This window comes from Diadema antillarum, unplaced genomic scaffold (genome assembly GCF_040938485.1).
Source record: "Diadema antillarum isolate AM-2024a unplaced genomic scaffold, OU_Dant_1.0 seq00000870_RagTag, whole genome shotgun sequence".
NCBI classification, from domain to species: Eukaryota; Metazoa; Echinodermata; class Echinoidea; order Diadematoida; family Diadematidae; genus Diadema; species Diadema antillarum.
The window spans coordinates 304,870-324,661 of NW_027271736.1; the positions used below are offsets into that span (position 1 = coordinate 304,870).

General features: G+C 38.7%; 1 protein-coding gene across 1 annotated transcript in view; it reads left to right on the forward strand.

The window, feature by feature from the left end:
* The window catches only part of LOC139740623 (cubilin-like), a 113,483-nt gene that overhangs the window by 77,214 nt on the left and 16,477 nt on the right, over positions 1-19,792 (forward strand). The window contains exons 46-56 of the mRNA XM_071651206.1: positions 4,959-5,140; positions 5,786-5,954; positions 6,962-7,174; positions 8,430-8,579; positions 10,019-10,140; positions 11,037-11,271; positions 11,962-12,131; positions 14,155-14,311; positions 15,084-15,242; positions 15,573-15,758; positions 17,711-17,837. Of these exons, the coding sequence (XP_071507307.1) occupies positions 4,959-5,140; positions 5,786-5,954; positions 6,962-7,174; positions 8,430-8,579; positions 10,019-10,140; positions 11,037-11,271; positions 11,962-12,131; positions 14,155-14,311; positions 15,084-15,242; positions 15,573-15,758; positions 17,711-17,837 (1,870 nt within the window). The remainder of the gene's footprint in view (positions 1-4,958; positions 5,141-5,785; positions 5,955-6,961; positions 7,175-8,429; positions 8,580-10,018; positions 10,141-11,036; positions 11,272-11,961; positions 12,132-14,154; positions 14,312-15,083; positions 15,243-15,572; positions 15,759-17,710; positions 17,838-19,792) is intronic.

Genomic DNA, 19,792 nt, shown 5'->3' on the forward strand with positions numbered 1-19,792 from the left:
CCCAAAACACGGGTAATTTCCTTTGCACTGGAAGAAGTACCTATCAGAGATATTCAACACACCAAGGCTAGTTATTTTATCCTGTACAGAGCCATAGACAGTAGCTCCACAGTGTCCCATCCATTATACATGTAGGGCCTCCTGTGAATCAGCTGAAAATGGTCTTACATATTCTTTTGTAACGTTGATTGGAGCAGGGCCTACTGAACAGAGATATCACAAACACTAAAGCAAGTCATCTTATCCTGTATACGGGGTCCCATAGGTTACAGTAGCAAAACACTCAAGAAATTTGCAAAGGAAGCATACTTCTGTATAGTGCACAACCAAGATTACCATATTACGAAAACCAGTCATTTCATCTTGTACTGGGCCCAGGTTACAGTAGCCATAAAGTGCCCCTCTCCCACATAATTATTATGACATCATTTAGCTGAAAAGAGTCATAGTTGTTTTTCTTTTACAATCGAAGTAGGCCTTAGTTTACATCATAGATACCCAAAACATCAAAGCCAGTTAGGTTTTCCCAGCCAATTTCGCACTTTTGTTGGTTCATTTGATAGAAGGTTCGAATTCGAAAAAAAAATGGGTATTCAAATTGGCTGGTACCCTTCGTTCATTCAAATTCGCCTTGACTTGCTGAAAAGGGTATTTCAGTCATTAAATTTCGCGAAAGACAGTCAAATTCCAAACGTGTTCATTCAAATTCAAATCATGCTATTTCTTTGTTTCAGATCATTTTAACATGTCTTTCTATGTGTGTTTTCGTTTCATCTATAAATTACTGTTATAAAGCAGTAAATGTATCATATTTCTTATCTAGTATAACTGGATTTGGTTGTTCTGTAACCAGACTGGTAACGCTCCTTCTCTTTCATATACATGTCATTATAGGCCTAAACGTGTACCAGTACTGCAGATTAACTTCATTTTTATAGTCGTGACAGCACAATAGATACAGACGTATATCTCTAGAAGACATAGAAAGAATTATTTAAAAAAAACACACATTTGAGGATCATAACCTTGACTTGTTGGAACTGGCTGACCGCTCGTAATAAAGCGCTCGGATAACGGCCAGATAATTTGTGGCTTCTTACTTCTTTGGATTCAAAAAGCATGTTGAAAAAATGGTGTCAAAGTCCCTTAAACGAATACGAAAACATGAAATGCTATGATGCTTACAAAACAATAACTACGACGAAAGAAAATAAGGAAAGAGGTCAAGCTGAACATATCTGTTTAATTGACTGCAGAACGTGTTAAATTAGATGGCCAGAAATCAATTTGAATGAACGAGCGCAGCATGTAATCAAGAGACTATATCATTACGAATTTATGAATGAACGGATAGTGGAATGGTACTTGTCTAATATATGGATTTCAGTTGAAAAAGTAAAAGTGTTGTTTACAATAAGGTTAGAGGTAATGTGAATGTTTCAAAATAAATTTGAATGAAGAGATTAATATGACATTGAACTACCATGTCATCTATATAGGCGAAATTTTTGCTAAATTTAATTCAACATTAAAAGAATTCGATTAAATGAGGTGCGATATTGGCCCGGATGCAGGGCCCTTGACAGGTATAGCCCGAAGGTATTCCCACCCCATATGAATTAATTGTTTTTAGGTGAAAAGAGTCATGTATGCCTATTTTCCTTGGCAGTGGAATTAACAGCTGAGATACGTAAAACACAAACCCATCCAGTTAAGGGGCCCCCAGCCAGTAGCTGGAAAGTGCTCCCGTATTATTTTATTCTAAGTGAAAAGAATCACTGCTATAATTTCTTTTGCAATGGAAGTAGTACTCAAGGAGGTATCAAAAACACCGAAACCAGTTATATAGCTGTACGGGGCCCCACGGAGTGTTCCTAAAGTGTTCCCACATGTAATTCCACTATCAAGATCTGCATCCCGATCTATTCAATCTGTCAGATCGGGAGAGAGCGGCAAAAGTGTACGGGGACCGGGAGCATCGTAGCAGCAGCGTTTGGGTGATGGGGTTGGATCTGGCAATATTACAGATCGGGAAGAAATTTTGAACTGGTGCAAAATTTCTTCCTCATCTCCCCATCAAAATTGACTTATTTTGAATCGTAGCTCAAACGGGAGAGAGCAGTGACAGTGTAAATACCGCGATATGAGCGTAACAATTCCAGGTTTTTCTGACCGTAGTAACAGCGGCACAAGAAAGGGAAATACAGTCTAAACTAGACACCGACGACATGGTCCCGCTGCTGCGCCGCTTTCTTGATCAAAGCACGACCTTCCCGCTTTAATGATGCTCTCACTAAGTTCTCTACTCTCGTATAAAATCAAGGCCTGTTCCTACGACGCTTCATTCCTGCTTCCATGACGCTGTTGGCCGATTTAGCTACGCTGTTCCTATACGCTTTCCCAGACTCAATTATGCACGTCTTCCACTCTCGCCGCTCTAAAATCGAACGTAGCCAATACGCTGGAAAATGTTTGCCAGAACAGCAAAACTGATGATGATGATGAGGACGCGTTGTCGTTGTCGCGAAAATGAAGACGAAGGAGCGCATATTTAAGAAGAAGAGATGCAAACGATAAAGAGAATAAAGCAAAACACTTTGGAGCTACTGTACGGGACCCCGTGCAGGATAAAATATCTGACTTTGGTATTTTGATATCCGATGGATACTACTTCCATTGCAAAAGAAATTAGCCGTGACCCTTTTCGGCTGAATGAAACCAATATATGTGTGTGTATGTGTGTGTGTGTGTGTGTGTGTGTGTGTGTGTAGGGGGCACTTTGGGGCTACTGTCTGGGGCCCCGTACAGGATAAAATAACTGGCTTTAGTGCTTTGGATATCTCTGATGAGTACTACTTCCGATTGCAAAAGAAAGTAGCCGTGACCCTTTTCAGCTGAATAAAATCAATGTGTGTGTGTGCGGGGGGGGGGGGGGGGGGGGGGGGGGGGGGGGGGGAGGGGGAGGGTGTAAGGGGGCAATTTGGGGCTACTGTCTGGGGCTACTGTCTGGGGCCCCATGCAGGATAAAATAACTGGCTTTGGTATTTTGGATTTCTCTGATGGGTACTAATTCCATTGCAAAAGAAATTAGCCGTGACCCCCTTTCAGCTGAATGAAACTATTGTGTGAGTATGTGTGTTGGGAGGGGGGGGGCACTTTGGAGCTACTGTCTGGGGCCCCGTACAGGACAAAATAACTGGCTTTGGTGTTTTGTATGTCTCTGATGGGTACTACTTCCATTGCAAATGAAATTAGCCGTTACTCTTATCAGCTGAATAAAGTCAATGTGTGTGTGTGTGTGTGTGTTTGTACGTAGGGCTTATAGGGGGTGGGGCACTTTGGGGCTACTGTCTGGGGCCCCGTGTAGGATAAAATAGCTGGCTTTGGTGTTTTGGATATCTCTGATTGGTACTCCTTCCATTGCAAAAGAAATTAGCCGTGACTCTTTTTAACTGAATAAAATCAATGTTTGTGTGTGTTTGTACGTAGGCCTATGGGGGGTGGGGCCCTTTGGGGCTACTGTCTAGGGCCCCGTACAGGATGAAATAGCTGGCATTGGTGTTTTGGATATCTCTGATGGGAACTACTTCCATTGCAAAAGAAATTAGCCGTGACCCTTTTCAGCTGAATAACACCATATTTGTGGGGCCCTTTGGGGCTACTGTCTGGGGCCCCGTACAGGATAAAATAGCTGGCATTGCTGTTTTCATGATAAGTACACCCAAAGGAACAATATCCACCAACTTTTGTCCGTGACCCCCTTCGGCTGAATAAATAAATTTTTCGGGGTCCCTTTTTGTGGTCCCTAGGCTTACGGTACAGGATGTGACTTGCCAGCAATTCATTTTATTGACCCTTGGACACATCCTTACATGATGAGACCATCAAAAAGTGTGACCCTTTTCAGCTGAATAAATGCTCTGGGCCCCCGGTCTACAAGTCTTCTGATTTTAACTTTTTCCACATGTCCAGACCTCAGCCTTCAAATAGTGTCTGATATTCCAGGCAATATCATTACAGCCTACAGAAAGCTGGCTATTAGTCAGATATAGCTTTGATATATTACCTTTAAAAAGACATGCAGGAGGCATGGTGTTAAAATGCAATATATAAAAAAAGATCTTTCTAATCACCACAGCAGCATGCTTTATTGAAGAAGACTGTGTCATCTTTCAGTTCTTTCAAATTTTACAATGATCTCAGACTTAAGATAGGAGGCAGTTCATGTACTAAACTCATCAATTTCTTTTAAAGAAAGCAAGTATCACTAAGACCACCTTATTGTACATTTCTCAGACTCGAGGATTATAACTTTATCAGGAAAACAATAATGTGTTGCTGGTTCACAGTTATACTGTAAAATTCAGTGGTTTGCCTTTTACCATTGTTGTGCTAAAAACTGAAAAATTTTGAGGCTGGAGACCTGTCCTCCTATAATACCAGACTCAGTTTGAAGTCCTGGATTAATACATATTTACTTGATTAGGGTTAGATGAGAATCTACAGGTTCTTGCTGTTGTAGCTCTGGCAGTAGAGAGAAAGATATTCAGATGTCTCACCATGAGGTCTCTATCTGATATCTATTTTAGACAATACTGGAGACTTTGAAGCATTTGAAGTTGATCTGATCAACACATTTGTAGGGGGTGGGGGCAGAGGGGCTAGAGTTTCCACCCCTTCCCCATGTCATGTTATGCTCAAAGGCTGTATTTAAGTCTTGGTATAGCAATGTAAGGATATGTGATTGCTCTCTGTCAAATAAGAAAAGAAGTTGGAGAAAAAGACAAAGATGGAGTCAAAAGGGGCCTGAGCTCTAGGATTGAAAGCCCAGGACCATTTTGACTCCAATTTACTCTATTGGCTCGCCACTATCGGATAAGCATTTTTCAGCAGCTTGTTTTTTGGTACAAAAACAAAAGAGTAACACTAGACTCTCGTGACTTTTGCCACCTGTCTAGTTTGTGGTGGTGACCTCGTGACCTCCACGGGGTCGTTCTCATCGCCGGGATACCCCAACCAGTATGACCACTCCAGGGTGTGTGAGTGGCGCATCACGGTCCAGCAGGGACACCTTGTCACTCTCTACTTTGATGACTTTGATGTGGAAGACTCGTCCTCCTGCTCATATGACTACGTTGCTGTGAGTGTTTTCTGCCCATTTGTCTTCAATTTATTTTTCTGTGATGTGAACAGAGTTGCCAACTATTATACCTTGACATTATTTGTAATTATTTTTTTCTTGGAAAAAGTAAACATAATTATGAATATATAAAATGTAAATATTTTGAAATTTATATAAAATGTAAATATTTTGAAATTTATATAAAATGTAAATATTTTGAAATTTATATAAAATGTAAATATTTTGAAATTTGAAATATTTGTTATTTAAAGAATTGATATGATATGTTTATTTTCCATTTTCAGGTAATTTTTTCTCACTAAAAGATGGTTTTTCCTGTGCATCAATATGTTTGGTGGTGGTGTTGTTTCGATCCGTACAGGTTGACAGCCCTGTATTAAAAATCCAGCAAACACACGATAGAGTATTCTTGTAAGTCATTTCAAATTGAAAATGTGACAGAAAAGGCAATATTCATCATTAAAAAAAATAACTTTTGATTCTTCTGTCTGGTGTATAGTAGCCCTGGAGACAACACACCATACTGGAGACATTCTTGAATACAAATTCTTGTGTGTCATTTGCATGTTTTAGAATTGAGAATGTGACAGAAAAAGCATTCTTTATCACACAAAAAAAAAATCCTGATCATTCTCCTGTCAGGTGTATAATGGCCTGGGAGACAATGCACCATTACTGGACACACTGTGTGGTGTCACCACGCCCAATGCCATATCCTCCAGTGGCAACACAATGAAGGTGATCTTCAGAACTGACGGCAGTGTGTCAGGACGCGGGTTCTCCGCTCGTTACGACTCAAGCGATGCATCAGGTGTGTATTGCATGTTGCTTGATGCATTTCAAATGTCAAGTCTGTGAAGATTAGTTTGGGGCCTTTTTTTTTTTTTTTTGAAAGGTGCAAATTCATACTCACACAAGGGAATTTTTTTTTCAATTTCTTGCTTGTATTGCTCTTTTAGTCTAAAGAGATGTGGATGAAGTACATATCGTCTGTTGAGAATGAGAAGGGCGTTAAGTTGTCCAGAACACTATGGGTTTAGCGGCAACTTAACGCCCTTATCATTCTCAACCGACGATATGAACACCTATTATGTGTACTTCATGATGCATATTTAGTTGTAGCACATTTAAAATGAAATTCATTGACCCATGTTGAATTATGCCCACGTTCATGCTTACTGTTTGTGTTACTGTCATTGCAAACTAATTTGAAAAACAGAGAGGGCAGGTAAAGAGACCTTGTGAGAGATGGTTTAGCCTCTGAGTTGGCATAAGCAACTACTGTAAACATTGCTAGAGGAAAAAAATGTCATTTGAAAAAAAACAATTGTGCACAGACTGTATAGGGAGAATCATCCAGCCGGATTGATGGGTGTGTTAATGTCTTATTATATGAATATGTGAATGTGGTTAACACCAGAATGCTGAAGATATTATTTGTCAGTATTGTGGTTCTATAACCTAAATCTAGGATGGTTTTTGGATAATTTGTGGGTAGGCATTGAGATAAAAAGCATGAAAAGTTGAGCTGATTTAAATATACTTTCTATTTTCTGGGGGTAATTCTGATGACAAAGGGCCAGTACCAATGCTTATGAGGCTATCCTTGGTAAATATGCCCATATTGTTATTATGATACCACTATGTCATTCAATTTTAATTTACTTTCATCCTGGCATGAAACTTCTGATCTCAACAAATCCCTCATTTCCTGTATCCATGTCTTTCCTCATTTTCTCTTTCATGTGCTCATTTTTGTTCTTTGACTTTGGATGTATTTTGTCTCCTGTTTTTTTATTTTCGTTTTTTTTAATTCAGTCTGTGGTGGACAGCTGACTGTTAGCCCAGGAGAATCTGGATACATCATGAGCCCCCAATATGGACTCGCAAATTATTCCAACAACCTGAACTGCGAGTGGGTTCTGGGTAATGCTGTCAACATAAACAGCTCCATATACCTCTCGTTCGTTGGCGACTTCGGTTTGGAAACGCACACGACGTGCGTGTATGATTACCTGCAGGTGTTTGAGGGTAAGCATTGTTGGATTATTGTTTTTGGTTGGTTCTTGTTTGTAGTGCATGTATGCATCAAGTCAATATGCTTGACTGTCTCTCCACAGCTGTTGTTTAATTATTGTATTGTTATGTTCCGTATGTAGCTTTTCTTCTAAAGGGATGGTATAGTTTTGGTTGAGATGGGGATTTCGGTTTTAACTTTTGGCTAAATGATTAGAACCCATTTATATGAAATATTAAAAGAGCATACAATTGTAGGAGGAATTAAAAATTTACTAGATGAAAATTGGTCTTGAAATGGCAGAGATATCCAAAATTATTCAAAAGCAATGAGGTCCTAATAAAAGCTGAGACCCACCTTTTTATTAGGACCTCTTCGCTTTGGGGTATATCAGCCATTTCAAAACCAATTTTCATCAAATAAACTTTTGATTCCGCTTAGAAATTACAGAATTGGATGCCTCTTAATATTTCATATAAATGGTTTCTACTTATTTTGCCAAGAGTTAAAACCTAAATCCATATCTCAACCAGAACTAAAACATCCCTCTGAACTTATGTGTGCATCAGTCTATCAAGAAATGACCCACCACAATACGAGATTTCATATAAATGTAACATATCACTAATATGAGCAAAACCTGATCGATTCCTCTGAAATATTTTCCATTTGCTTTTAGTCTTGATAAACATGTGTATTTTCAAACATCATAAGGAGAATATAATGTGTGTAATACTGATTTTATGATTCATATTTACTGTATGTATATGTACCTAATAAGGGATAAACACTATGCAGCTATTTTCCCAGTCAGAAAATCTGTGTGTCACATAAAGAGTTATTGTGCTTTCATCAATTAATTATATTAATTATGGCACTTTTGTGAAGATTTAAAAAAAAATAATAACTTCAACCCATTTTTGTTTTTTCGTGCCCTGAGTTCACTGTATGATGCATTCTCAGAGGAATCTCAAGAATCTTATATTCTTCCTTTGTTCCATCTCTTACTTTATCAGGGGCATATTCATTAAACAATCCATTTTACTCGCTTAACCCTCTGCATTCCTCGTGATATTACCTGCTCATAGGTTTGTGTGTAAAAGTTGTGCACATTTGACTCATTGGCAAAGAAAAGGTTAAAGAAAGAACTAACAAATCATCTGACAAATGACTATGCACTGCTTGCTAAGAGTAAATGCTGCTATAGCACTTTATGTAACAATGTCTTGTTCATTTTAATCTTCCCTTTCCATCTCAACTTATGCTCAGGGGTGGATGACAGTGGTGTCGAGCTTGTGCGATTCTGCGGAACCCAGACCCCAGATCCATTCTTCATCCCCTTCCAGACTGCATTCCTGAGGTTCCGAACCGACGGCAGCATCGTAGGACTCGGCTTCAGGATGCAGTATGAAGCATCAGGTGGGAGCTATGTTATCATCACTGGAGAATGTGCTCTGATTGGTTCAGCATATCAATTTCAGTAGAGCAGGAGGTTGGGACTGTGAGTCCCAGTAAGGAAGGGTGGGGGGAGGGAACGTGGGGGGGGGGGGTGGGAGGAAGAAGAGGAATAGGGACCGGGTTAGGTGGAGATACAGATATGTCGATCAGATTCTTACAGGTACAAGGCAGATGTGTTGGTGCAGCACCTTTCAGAATAGATTTCAGTGCCTCACAGTGCCATACGGCTGGATGTCATCAATCACTACTTTAGTATTTTCCAGGGCAACGAGGGTGCAAGAGAAGTGGAATGGGATGTTGTAGACGACATTTGAAATTGTGATGAATTTCCCCATAAAATTATTTAATGTTATCGTCATTAATGAAATCCTTTCAAGTGATTAATGTACAGTACATAGCGTTTTCCATTTGTGACCAAACATAACATTGCTTTGATGTTGAAAACACCCCCCTCCCCCCAAAAAAAAAAAAAAAAAACAAAAACAAACTGTCAAAGGAGAAGAATGTGCTATGCCACAACAACACTCTTGGCATAGTGTATCCATAACACGAATGTCATCATACGTAGGCAATCCATCAATTCTTGTGCATCGATAGCATGTGTAAAGTGCTTTTGGTATCATTATGGTTCACTGTAAATTGCATCTATGCTGTAATATTCAAATGTGATTTAAAGATTTTACATGTTTGATTTTTTTTAAGCTTCTCGAGAGGGATATGAAACAAATATATCATGCACTGTTTCAAGCCACTATTTAAAATTATTGAGTCCTTGGTGACAGGTATGCCACTGTATGAATGCCATCTCATAATCCAACATTTCAACTGTCAATGCATGGTGGAATATGTTTGTTATTTAGGAATACTGCAGAAATGATGGAAGGTAGAACATGCTAATATTTTCAAAACGGGAGTCTGACCCATTAGTAGCTGTTGCAATGTTATGAAAATCCCTTAAGTTGCACTACACTCTTTTTCTGTCATATTTGAGCGTGGTATTGGTGTGATACGATCCACTGACTTTGTTGTCTTTCTGTACCTTACCTAAAGGTAATTTTTAAGTACTTGAAAAAATTCTGAGGATTATTGATTTGTTGTTGTTTTCTTCCTAATTAGAGGATTATTAGAAATAACAAAAGAGTTATCCATCACCCATGGGAGAGTTAATTTGAAGTGTGATGTTGTCAAAGGCCAATTTAGTCAAATGTTTTTGATGATCGTGATTTTATTCTCCAATTTGGCAACCAACTCAGAGGTAATTCAATATTTGATATTCAATACTCTGACTTCTGTCACTGTTGTGTTTAGCACTTGACTGTCATGAATTAACGAATGAATTAACGATAAAGGCAAGAAAACGTTGAGCATATCCTATCTGTTTTCAAATTTTGACATCATAGCCTGCGGTGGTGTAGTGACAGGGACGAATGGTGTCATCACAAGTCCAAACTATCCCCAACCCTACGACCACAACGACCACTGTGTGTGGAGGATAGAGGCACCGGCAGGCGAGACCATCACGGTAAGAAAGAAGACAGCATCCACACTACTACACTATTTCATTCAATCCTCATTGGGCCTTGTCAGGTCCTATGCTGATTTCATTCATCTTTATTGAGCCCCATTGATTATTATACTGTTTAATGTAATCATCATTCATTCCAGTCAATTAAGTTTGATGTGCTTATCTCTTAAAAATGCTGAAAAGTGCTACAAAAACATGGTGCAATAACTACACCGGATGAATAGAGCTAACTAGTATTTTATTTTGTTTTTTTGTTTTTTCAAGTATGGTGAATTTTGGGTTGTTAGGTGATATATTAGATCATATTCTAATAACTTAGTCTTTTTAATGTTTAATTGAAGACATATCTAAGAGAAAACAGAATGTGGTAAAAGGATGAATTAACACAGGAACAAAATGACTCTCAAAAGCCTTGAGCTGCTGCTGCTCTGTAGATCAGAGATTAACAGTCATGGTGAAAATAGACATTACATCAGACTTAAACCTCTACTCGTCTTCATCAGTATGTGTTTCCTTGTGAGCTGTGCCTACTTGTGCTCCAGGTGGAAAGGTACCAAGGTCTGAAATTTCATCTTAAAACCGGCACCAGAGCACTTTGCTCAGAAACATCTGAGCAAGAACATTTTCATTGTGATATGTAAGACCAGGGTGCCTTTTAACGAAGCTAACTTGACTTCCAAACATGCAGCGGTATGCTGTTATCAAACCAAAAGCCTCACTTTTCTGTGACAGACCCAATAACGGTGATCTTTTCTAATCATCTGTTACAGTCTAACTAGGCAGATGTGAGAGGAAAGTGATTTCAGAAATCTTCCTGTAATTTTCATCTGAAAACTTGCTGTCAAGTGCATCTGCCCTTGTCTAAATATGCATGGTTCCATTTCTCCCTTTAGTACTCTTTCACCGCCTTTGATATCGAGACGCACGAAAACTGCCAGTATGACTACTTGTCGGTGCGGAATGGAGGCTTCTGGAACTCTCCGCAGATCTCTGGCCAGACCCCATATTGTGGCAGCACAGCGCCACCTGCCATGACATCCAGTGGAAACATGCTCTTTGTTACGTTTGTGACAGACATCAGTCTATCTGCTCAAGGCTTTGAAATGGTCTGGACAACAGAGACTTCTGGTAGGTTTTGTTATATTTACTGAAACCATGTGGTCTTCAGAGAAAGTCATGTATTCAATCAAAGCTTTGAGAAAATCTGTGCTGGATTGTACCAAAGATTTATTTCTATGTACTAAGTAGTATACTGCCAATTGCCTATTACATACATGTACATGCACTAGTGTAAAAAGGATGAAAGGTCATATTCTGTAAATTATTGTATCATTTACCATTAAAGGGAAAAGTTAAATGTGAAAAACAAAGTACTCGGTAAAGAGAGTATTGATAGATTGTTGAGTTTCTATACTGTCACTCAAAAAGTTCAGATTTGTATGTCTGTGCATTGTCTTTTCACTCTATGGTTCACACACAGTCATTCTATTTAGTAGTAAATTGAAAAGCAATCAACAGTCAGCAATATATACGTATTGTATTATATCCTACTGAGAAGTATGTTTCTGCGTCAAGCATTTCTGGCTAGAGAAAATCAATTACATACCATGTAATGTCAAATTGAGTTACTAACTTGGTGACTTGTATTACTTGCTCAGTCATGTCCATGTTTATGTCACATGATAGGTACTATGATGCCTCCTGTCTTGTGTGACTGTACCTGTATCAGAGATAAAGTACACAGATTGTTTGAGGAAAGTCCTCCCATACAGTATGTGATGTAGTTCTGACAATGCGCCCGTTCTCTCGCTTTCTCAGGCTGTGGAGGAAACTATCACAGCTCCACGGGAGTCATCAAGACGCCAAACTACCCACAAAGCTATGATGCCAACACCGAGTGTATCTGGACTCTCTATACGGAGGAATCTTACCACATCAATCTCGATTTCAACCCAACATTTGGCATCGGTGCAGGGGACACTGTGGAGGTGATTGGAACAGTATTTGTAATCTCTCTCTTTTCTATTTTGATGTAATATATTTCTTCCCTTTCATGTAAAACAATACATACATCTGTAGTGGTGGTTTGCAGATCCTAGAATGATTGACTGAGGAATCAGATTCATATGTAGATTTCATTGATGTCACACATAGTGGGGCAGATATGTGAAAAAGATGCTCACATCCGGTGGAAAGTATGAAATTTTGCATATAGGGGTATTTTGGGACGCTGATTTTTCAAAAATTGCCGGATCCAGCTGGCCGCCATTTTGAATTCCAATATGGCTGCCGTCAAAGATCCCTATCTTCAGTTCTGAATGACATGAGCCATTGAAATTTGATACATAAAAGCGTGGTGATTTGATTACTTCAATAACAGACTTATTTGATTCGTCTGACAAGCTGCACGGCGGTCAATTTGAATTTTCCTACATAATTTCCATGTTGGAGTGTTGAAAATCTCTTTCTCGGGTTTGTGAATTAGGCTACCAGATTGAGCGCGTTTGTAACTGATTGAGTGCGCGCTGCTGTATTTACATTGTAACGTCAATGAAAGGTGCGTTATGCTTTATTTTTGCAGGACTTTTTGGCATGCCCGTGAAAGTTAATAGTCGTGGTGTTTGTCTTCGCAGCCATATTGGAATTCAAAATAGCGGGCATTGCATTTGTCAGACACATCGCATTAGTCCATTTTTTAACTCGGTATGTTAAAATACTTCTTTGCACCTAATTTCAGCGTCACTCACCACGTAGAACTCGAGAACTCAGGATTTTGAACATTTCGTTGAGGCGGCCATAGTGGAATTCAAAATGGCGGCCATTCGATGTTTGTCAGACACCTCAAATGAATCTATCATCACATTCAATATGTCAAAACGCTCTTGTGTACCAAATTTTGGTGCCACAGGTCATTCAAAACTCAAGATAGGGATCTTTAAATTTGTTTTGTGACGGCGGCCATATTGAAATTCAAAATGGCGGCCGACACCGTGGCCAGATTTCTTGGATCCGGCAATTTTTTTAATCAGCGCCCCAAAATACCCCTTTATGCAAAATTTCATACTTTCCGCCGGATGTGAGCATCTCGATCAATTTTTGCTACATATTTGCACTAATAACAAGATCTACTGTCCTTTCAGTAGGGCCTACATGTAGATATAATGACTGGACAACTGTACTAATGACTGTGCCTTTTCTTTGATGTTTTTTGTAACGGGGAAAGGCAAGTATGAGAAAGATGCATACAGTCCATACATTGCTCTTTTTTTTGTGGGGGGAGGGTTGCTGGATATTGGCTGGTCTTTAAATTGTAGGAACATGCATTAGTCAGGCATGTTTAAGTTATTTGTTTATTTGTTTGTTTGTTTGTTTGTTTGTTTGTTTGTTTGTTTGTTTGTTTGTTTGTTGATAACTTCACATCTACATCTGATAATGCATATCTCTAGATGTAGAAAAGGTTGCACAATAGCATGTGTGTTCCCCCCTTGGAGCTAGAGTCAGTTATCACAATAGATGATGGCCTGTATGTAGAAAGTGATATGGTGGTAATGACTTATTTATCTGTGATTCACGTCACCTCAGTAGCAGGCGATGGGGCGTGGACTTTGGCCCACAGGAGTGTTATCTCTGTGGTGTTCGTGGGCATTACTATGAGTCAGTCATTGTTAGTAGATGCTAATTGTCCCATAGTATTGATATTCTACATTTGTAGATGTGAATTGTCCCGTAAAATTGATATTCTACATAAGAAGATGCTAATTGTCCCATAAAATTGATATAATTGTCCCATAAAATTGATATTCTTCATAAGTAGATGCTAATTGTCCCATAAAATTGATATACTTGAACTGATAGCTGTTTTTGTCAATCGGTCATTTTTAAACTCATGATAACTTGCAAACTAAATATCGCCATGCTCACAGCCATTCAGGGCTTTCAGTCAGCAGCATGATATAGCTATTAAACCTGTGAGTCCAAAACACACTTCTGTCCTGTCACTCCTTCCACCAGTTCTTTGATGGAGATGACGAGGACGCCCCCTCCCTGGGAACCTTCACCTCTTCATCCAGCCCCACCCGGGTGTCCTCCACAAACAGGATTGTCACAGTCAAGTTCAGGAGTGATGCAGCTTCTCAGAGCCAGGGCTTCCAAGCCACCTGGACTTCAGGTGAGAGATAGAGAGCCGGTTAACATGGAGCACACTGCCCTTTGTCTCTCATGCCTTGTCTCTGTCAATGTTACACCCATGTTTCCACCTGTTTTCTACCTGTTTCTTGCTTGGGCTAAAGCTACATATTTCAGACTAGTCAATATTCTTGTCACTTTAGTGAAATTGAACCGATATCTCCTAAAGATTTGTCCAGTATGATGCATTTGTCTTCAGTGAATATCGAGCCTTTTGTGAGCATGCATACAACAGTAAAACATCCAATGTACAGGGCAACGTTTACCACGTGAAAAGAGTTCTAATTGTTGAATATTGTTCACACACACACAAAAAATATAAAGCATAGAAATAATTTTGAAAGAGAGATTACGAGAGTATGAAGACATTGGATATTAAACTCAACATACATTTATGTGCTGTCACCTCACTATCCATCTCTGACATTCTCTGTCATCCAAGTTTTTAAGAAGATACATTTATTATCAGAAGTCAAAACTCTAAAGTAAATGAGTGGCAACAATTGTCCTTGGTTCAAGTAACATGAAATGAATTAGTATAGTACATGTATTATCAGATTTTGTTTTGATGTGTTTTTTTATTATTATTAAAGGAATGATGTCTGTGATGACATTGTTGCTGCAGAAATCATTCTTGTTCTAGAGGATGAAGGGGGAAAAAATGAGAAAAAGACTGCAAAATCATTTGGTACAAAAACATTATGAAGTTAATTTTTATTTTTGCATTTTGTCTGTGTGTTTGTGTTTTATGACAGAATGCGGTGTTGAGTTCAGAGAGGTGCATGAGGGCAGTATTCACTCCCCAGGCTATCCCAACGTCTTGTATCCCAACAATGCAAACTGCAACTACAAGCTGACCTTTGATGCCACAACTCCAGTTCTGCTGAACTTTGAGGATCCATTTGATGTGGAGTGTAAGTCTCGGTTTCGTACATCGTATTGCTGAATACATGGCCTTCATTGACATATGGCCACCATCAGTTAAACAGTATGTAGCTTTCAATCAGTGAAGCTAGATTTGCGTATGTATGTGTATGATTAATCAAAATATTGTTTGGCTAATACCCACCAAATACGTGGTAATAGTACGTTAACTGCATTTCTTTTTTTTTTACATGCACAAATCCTTTTTCCCTGCGACCAGTAATAACCAGGCAATGTGAAGTTGGCTGATTTCAATTTTTGATAAAGAATATGATGATCATGTTATAGAGAAGATTTAATGTTTCCTCACCATCTGGCAGCCCATGGAACTTGTGCCTATGATGGAGTAAGGGTGTACGCTGGCACTGATGCCCAGGGGACGTTGGTGGGCACCTACTGTGGCACCTCGACTCCATCAGACTTTGAGGTTGTCGGTCCTGTTTTCGTCAACTTTTACACTGATGGCAGTGTTCAGGGGACTGGATTTCAGCTCAGCTTTGAATATGGTATGTATTAAAAGTGCCAGGGTGACATAAAAGTGATAATGTACAATTCTTGTATGTTGTCTTGTTCATTGGCTGTTGGATGTTTTCTAAAGTACATTCTAAGCTCTTTTCGTCACGAGAAGTGGGAGGAAATAGCATCAAAGAGTTAAAATTCGTGGTCCAGCTGTGATTTGTGAAATTTGCAAAACTTGAACCCCCTCAAAAATAACAGCTTATACGTGTAGTAACTGTACAATAAGGTGGCTGGGACTTGTAACACAAAATAATGTAATAAGAGGTACGTGATAAGCAACTTGTTCAAATACAATGTATGTGTTTATGGGTATCCTGATTACGATTGAAAGGGTATGTACAGTTCTGGTTGAGGTGAGGATTTAGCTTTTAACATTTTGCGAGATATTCAGAAACCACTCTATGAGATGTCAAAGAGCATGCAATTCTAAGGGGTATCAAAAGTTTATTTGATGAAAATTGGTTTTAAAGTGGCCAAGATATCCAAAAACAAGGTGAAACAATGAGATTCTGATAAAGTTGGGGCATGAAGTCTTTTATTATCATCATTTTTTTTTTGATATCTCAGCCATTTGAAAACTAATTTTCATCAAATATACATGTATGTTGAATCCTTCTTAAAATTACATGCTCTTTTATAGTTCATATTCTTGAGGTTTCTCATTAGCTCACTTAGGAATGTAAAAACCATGAATCCCCACCTCAACCAGTACTGTACAGCCCCTTTAACACCACAATACACCATGCAGTTCTCGAATTGAAACTGTAGGCCTGTGTATGACGTACATTTGTCATTGCTGCACTGCATTGTGGGATACAGTGAGTACACTACCGCCACTATGTGCTTGATACATGTACATCTCTGGATCTAACATCGCAAGAGGTTGTGGGTTGTAAGGAACGTATTGACCTCGGTCAAAAGTTGTGTGGATGTCAAGGGTTGAAACTTATTTACTATTACTCATCATAATTTGTTATATAGTGTAGGAGTGTGATGATGATGCTGTATCTGTGGGATTTTTTTTGGAGAATCACATGTGCAAAAGCAGCAGACTCTTACTTGACTGCACACAAGCAAACAAAGAATTCTCTCCTTTTTGCAGCCGTCATCTGAAAGAGTGATATCTGGATTACCACCAAGCTTTCTCGTTAGGAAAAAAAAAACTGTTAAAAGTGAGCTTCAGTTCAGTTATAACTTCCTTTTCAATTTATTATGATTTTCTTTTAACAGAAAATAGAGAAATTACAAATGGTTTGAATATGTTCTTTCTTTCTTTCTTTCTTTTTTTTGGCACAATATTTCGAAGTCATTTGAAGAGTTGTTGTTGTTATTTTAAAGGAAGAAAGAAGAGATAGAGAAAATTGGAGTCTCATACAAATAATTTACCCCAGACAACACTAACATAAAATATATACCAAAAGATTATAAATCTAGGGATATAAACAAGAATATTAGTTATACCAAGTCTCCACAAGGGAGCTCATATCGTCTCCACAAGGGAGCTCATATTGTCTCCACGAGGGAGGTCAAAATGTACGTCTCCACAAAGGAGCTCACTAAGTCTCCACGAGGGAGCTCATATTATGATATTGTTGACCTTTATATCTCAAATTCTTCACGCAAACTCAAATAACTATACAATACACGCGCGCGCGTGCAGACATTCAAACACCTATACACACATCTCCAACCACGCACACACATACAAAAAATCTCAGGGGCCATCCAAAAATGATATACAGTATTTAAATAAAGCACACATACAGTAATAATATCTATACAAAAAGGGAACATTACTACAGCTGTATCATTATTTCGAGAGAGTTCTAGAAAGAAACAAGGGAATGTTGATTTATCAGGCTTATATTACAGTGTACATTTCGTGGTTTTTGTCACAGATTTGATATGACACATATATTGCTTCTACTTTCTCCTGTAGGTTGTGGAGGTGTTTTCACCGGTGACTCCGGCGTCATCCAAACTCCACCCCACATTGTTGAGTACAGGAACGACCAGAACTGTACATGGATCATCACTGTTAACAGCGACAAAATCGTGGAGTTCAAGTAATATTCTCAGCAAATCTCAGATTAAGAAAACAGAAAATTTCCTTCATTTCTTCTTGCATACTTGTACATTGTCTTAGCACCATGTATGTGTGTATATATGTGACTAGCTACCACAAAAGGATCCTAAAGTCGGGAGGTTGATTTTCTGAAAGTGACATGACATTGTTCTTTTATTTGTCCGCTTTAATTTCATATATGACACGACTCATAAAAATGCAGAGATATCAATGATTTTATGAAAGCATGTTGAGTGGTCTAGGAAATCAGCATTTGGAGAGAATCACGTTCAAAGTTTTCCTTCTGACGCAGATCAAAGGGAGGTAAGACAGTTTTCACCTCTTGACAATAGAAGGTATGCTTCTAGCAACCCCCGCAATCTTCATTCAAGCTTAGCACCAGTGGTCTATGCATGACCAATCAATAATCAGTATGCCATGCACTAACCAATAAGATCAATCCCTCATTGCTTGGGGCGGAGTCTATCTGCAGCGCTAAATCCAAATTTTGGGGTATGTTTTTGTTCCGTTGAAAGTCAGAAAATCAAGGCTCACTAAAACGCTAATTTCTTGCCTTTCCTTTGATCACTTAGCATCAAAATTTCAGCAGATGATAGATGAAACATCAGACTACAAAACTTATGTCAAAAATAGGTATTCGGTGGTTTTGACTGATTTTGATGATCTGACTTTAAACTTGATTTTCTCAACTCAGCCGTAAGCGACTTTCAGATCCTTTTGTTGTGGCGGGTCACATGTGTGTCTGTGTATCTGTCTGTGCATATGCTTGTCCATGTACAGGCTGTACATGTCAGTGGTAATATAGGAAAGACTGTAAAATCCATATCAAGAAGTCAACCAGAAAAGGCAAACTTGGCTTTTGTGATTTCTAACACAATGATCAACAGGCTATACAAGCACTCATGTTATGGGACACTTTGGCCAACAAAACCAGATAAAGTGAAGCATGCTTATTAGTCTGGTAGGAAAGGGGGGTCCCCATACACCCCCCGAACACATTTTTTTAACTTACTTTTTTGTAACCCTTAGGGTGTCTAGTTAATGAATTTTTTTGTTCCCAAGAAAAAATCGTGTCCCATGGGGGTCATTGGCGGCCATCTTGGCAGCCATCTTGGATTTTCAGGGAAAATCATTATTTTCTATAACTTTTGAACTACACAGCATAAAATCAGAAATAAAGCATTTTTTTCAGGGTAAATGTGACACGAGGAATCAATTGCAATGGTTATTTACATGATTAAAGCAAGTTTGAAACAAGAAAAGCCTAAAAATATGCAAATTTCCGTGTCATTTTCGCCGAAAAATACCCAAGTAGTTTAACTTTTCAATCACACAACATACAGGGACAAATAAAACAGTACTCCAGAGTTAATACGGCACGAGGAATCGTTTGAGATAGTTATTTACATGATTAAATCAAGTTACATACAAGAAAAGTCCAAAAATGCGAGGAAAACCAGTGTCGTTTACTCTAGAAATATTCCGAAGTAGGACATATACATATACATGACAATCTCATACTTCCTAAGAGTAAACTAACTACTTTTTCTTAACACGGTCTGGCAGGAACGGGGGTGGGGGGTCCCATGCACCCTCCTTTTTGTATCCCTTAGGGTGTCTATTTGATTTTTTTTTGTTTCCAAGTGAAAATCGTGTCACATGGGGGGTCATTGGCAGCCATCTTGGATTTGCGAAGAATAGCATTAATTTCTATAACTTTTGAACTTTCCAACATACAAGGACATAAAAATAATATCTCCAGGGTAAATTTGGCATGAGGAATCGATTGAGATGGTTATTTACATGATTAAAACAAGTATGATACATGAAAAATCCAAAATGCGAAAAAAAAAACAATGTCGTTGTAACTCTGGAAATTGCCCAAATAGTGCATATACATACATGACAATTATATACCTCATATGATTGACTAAC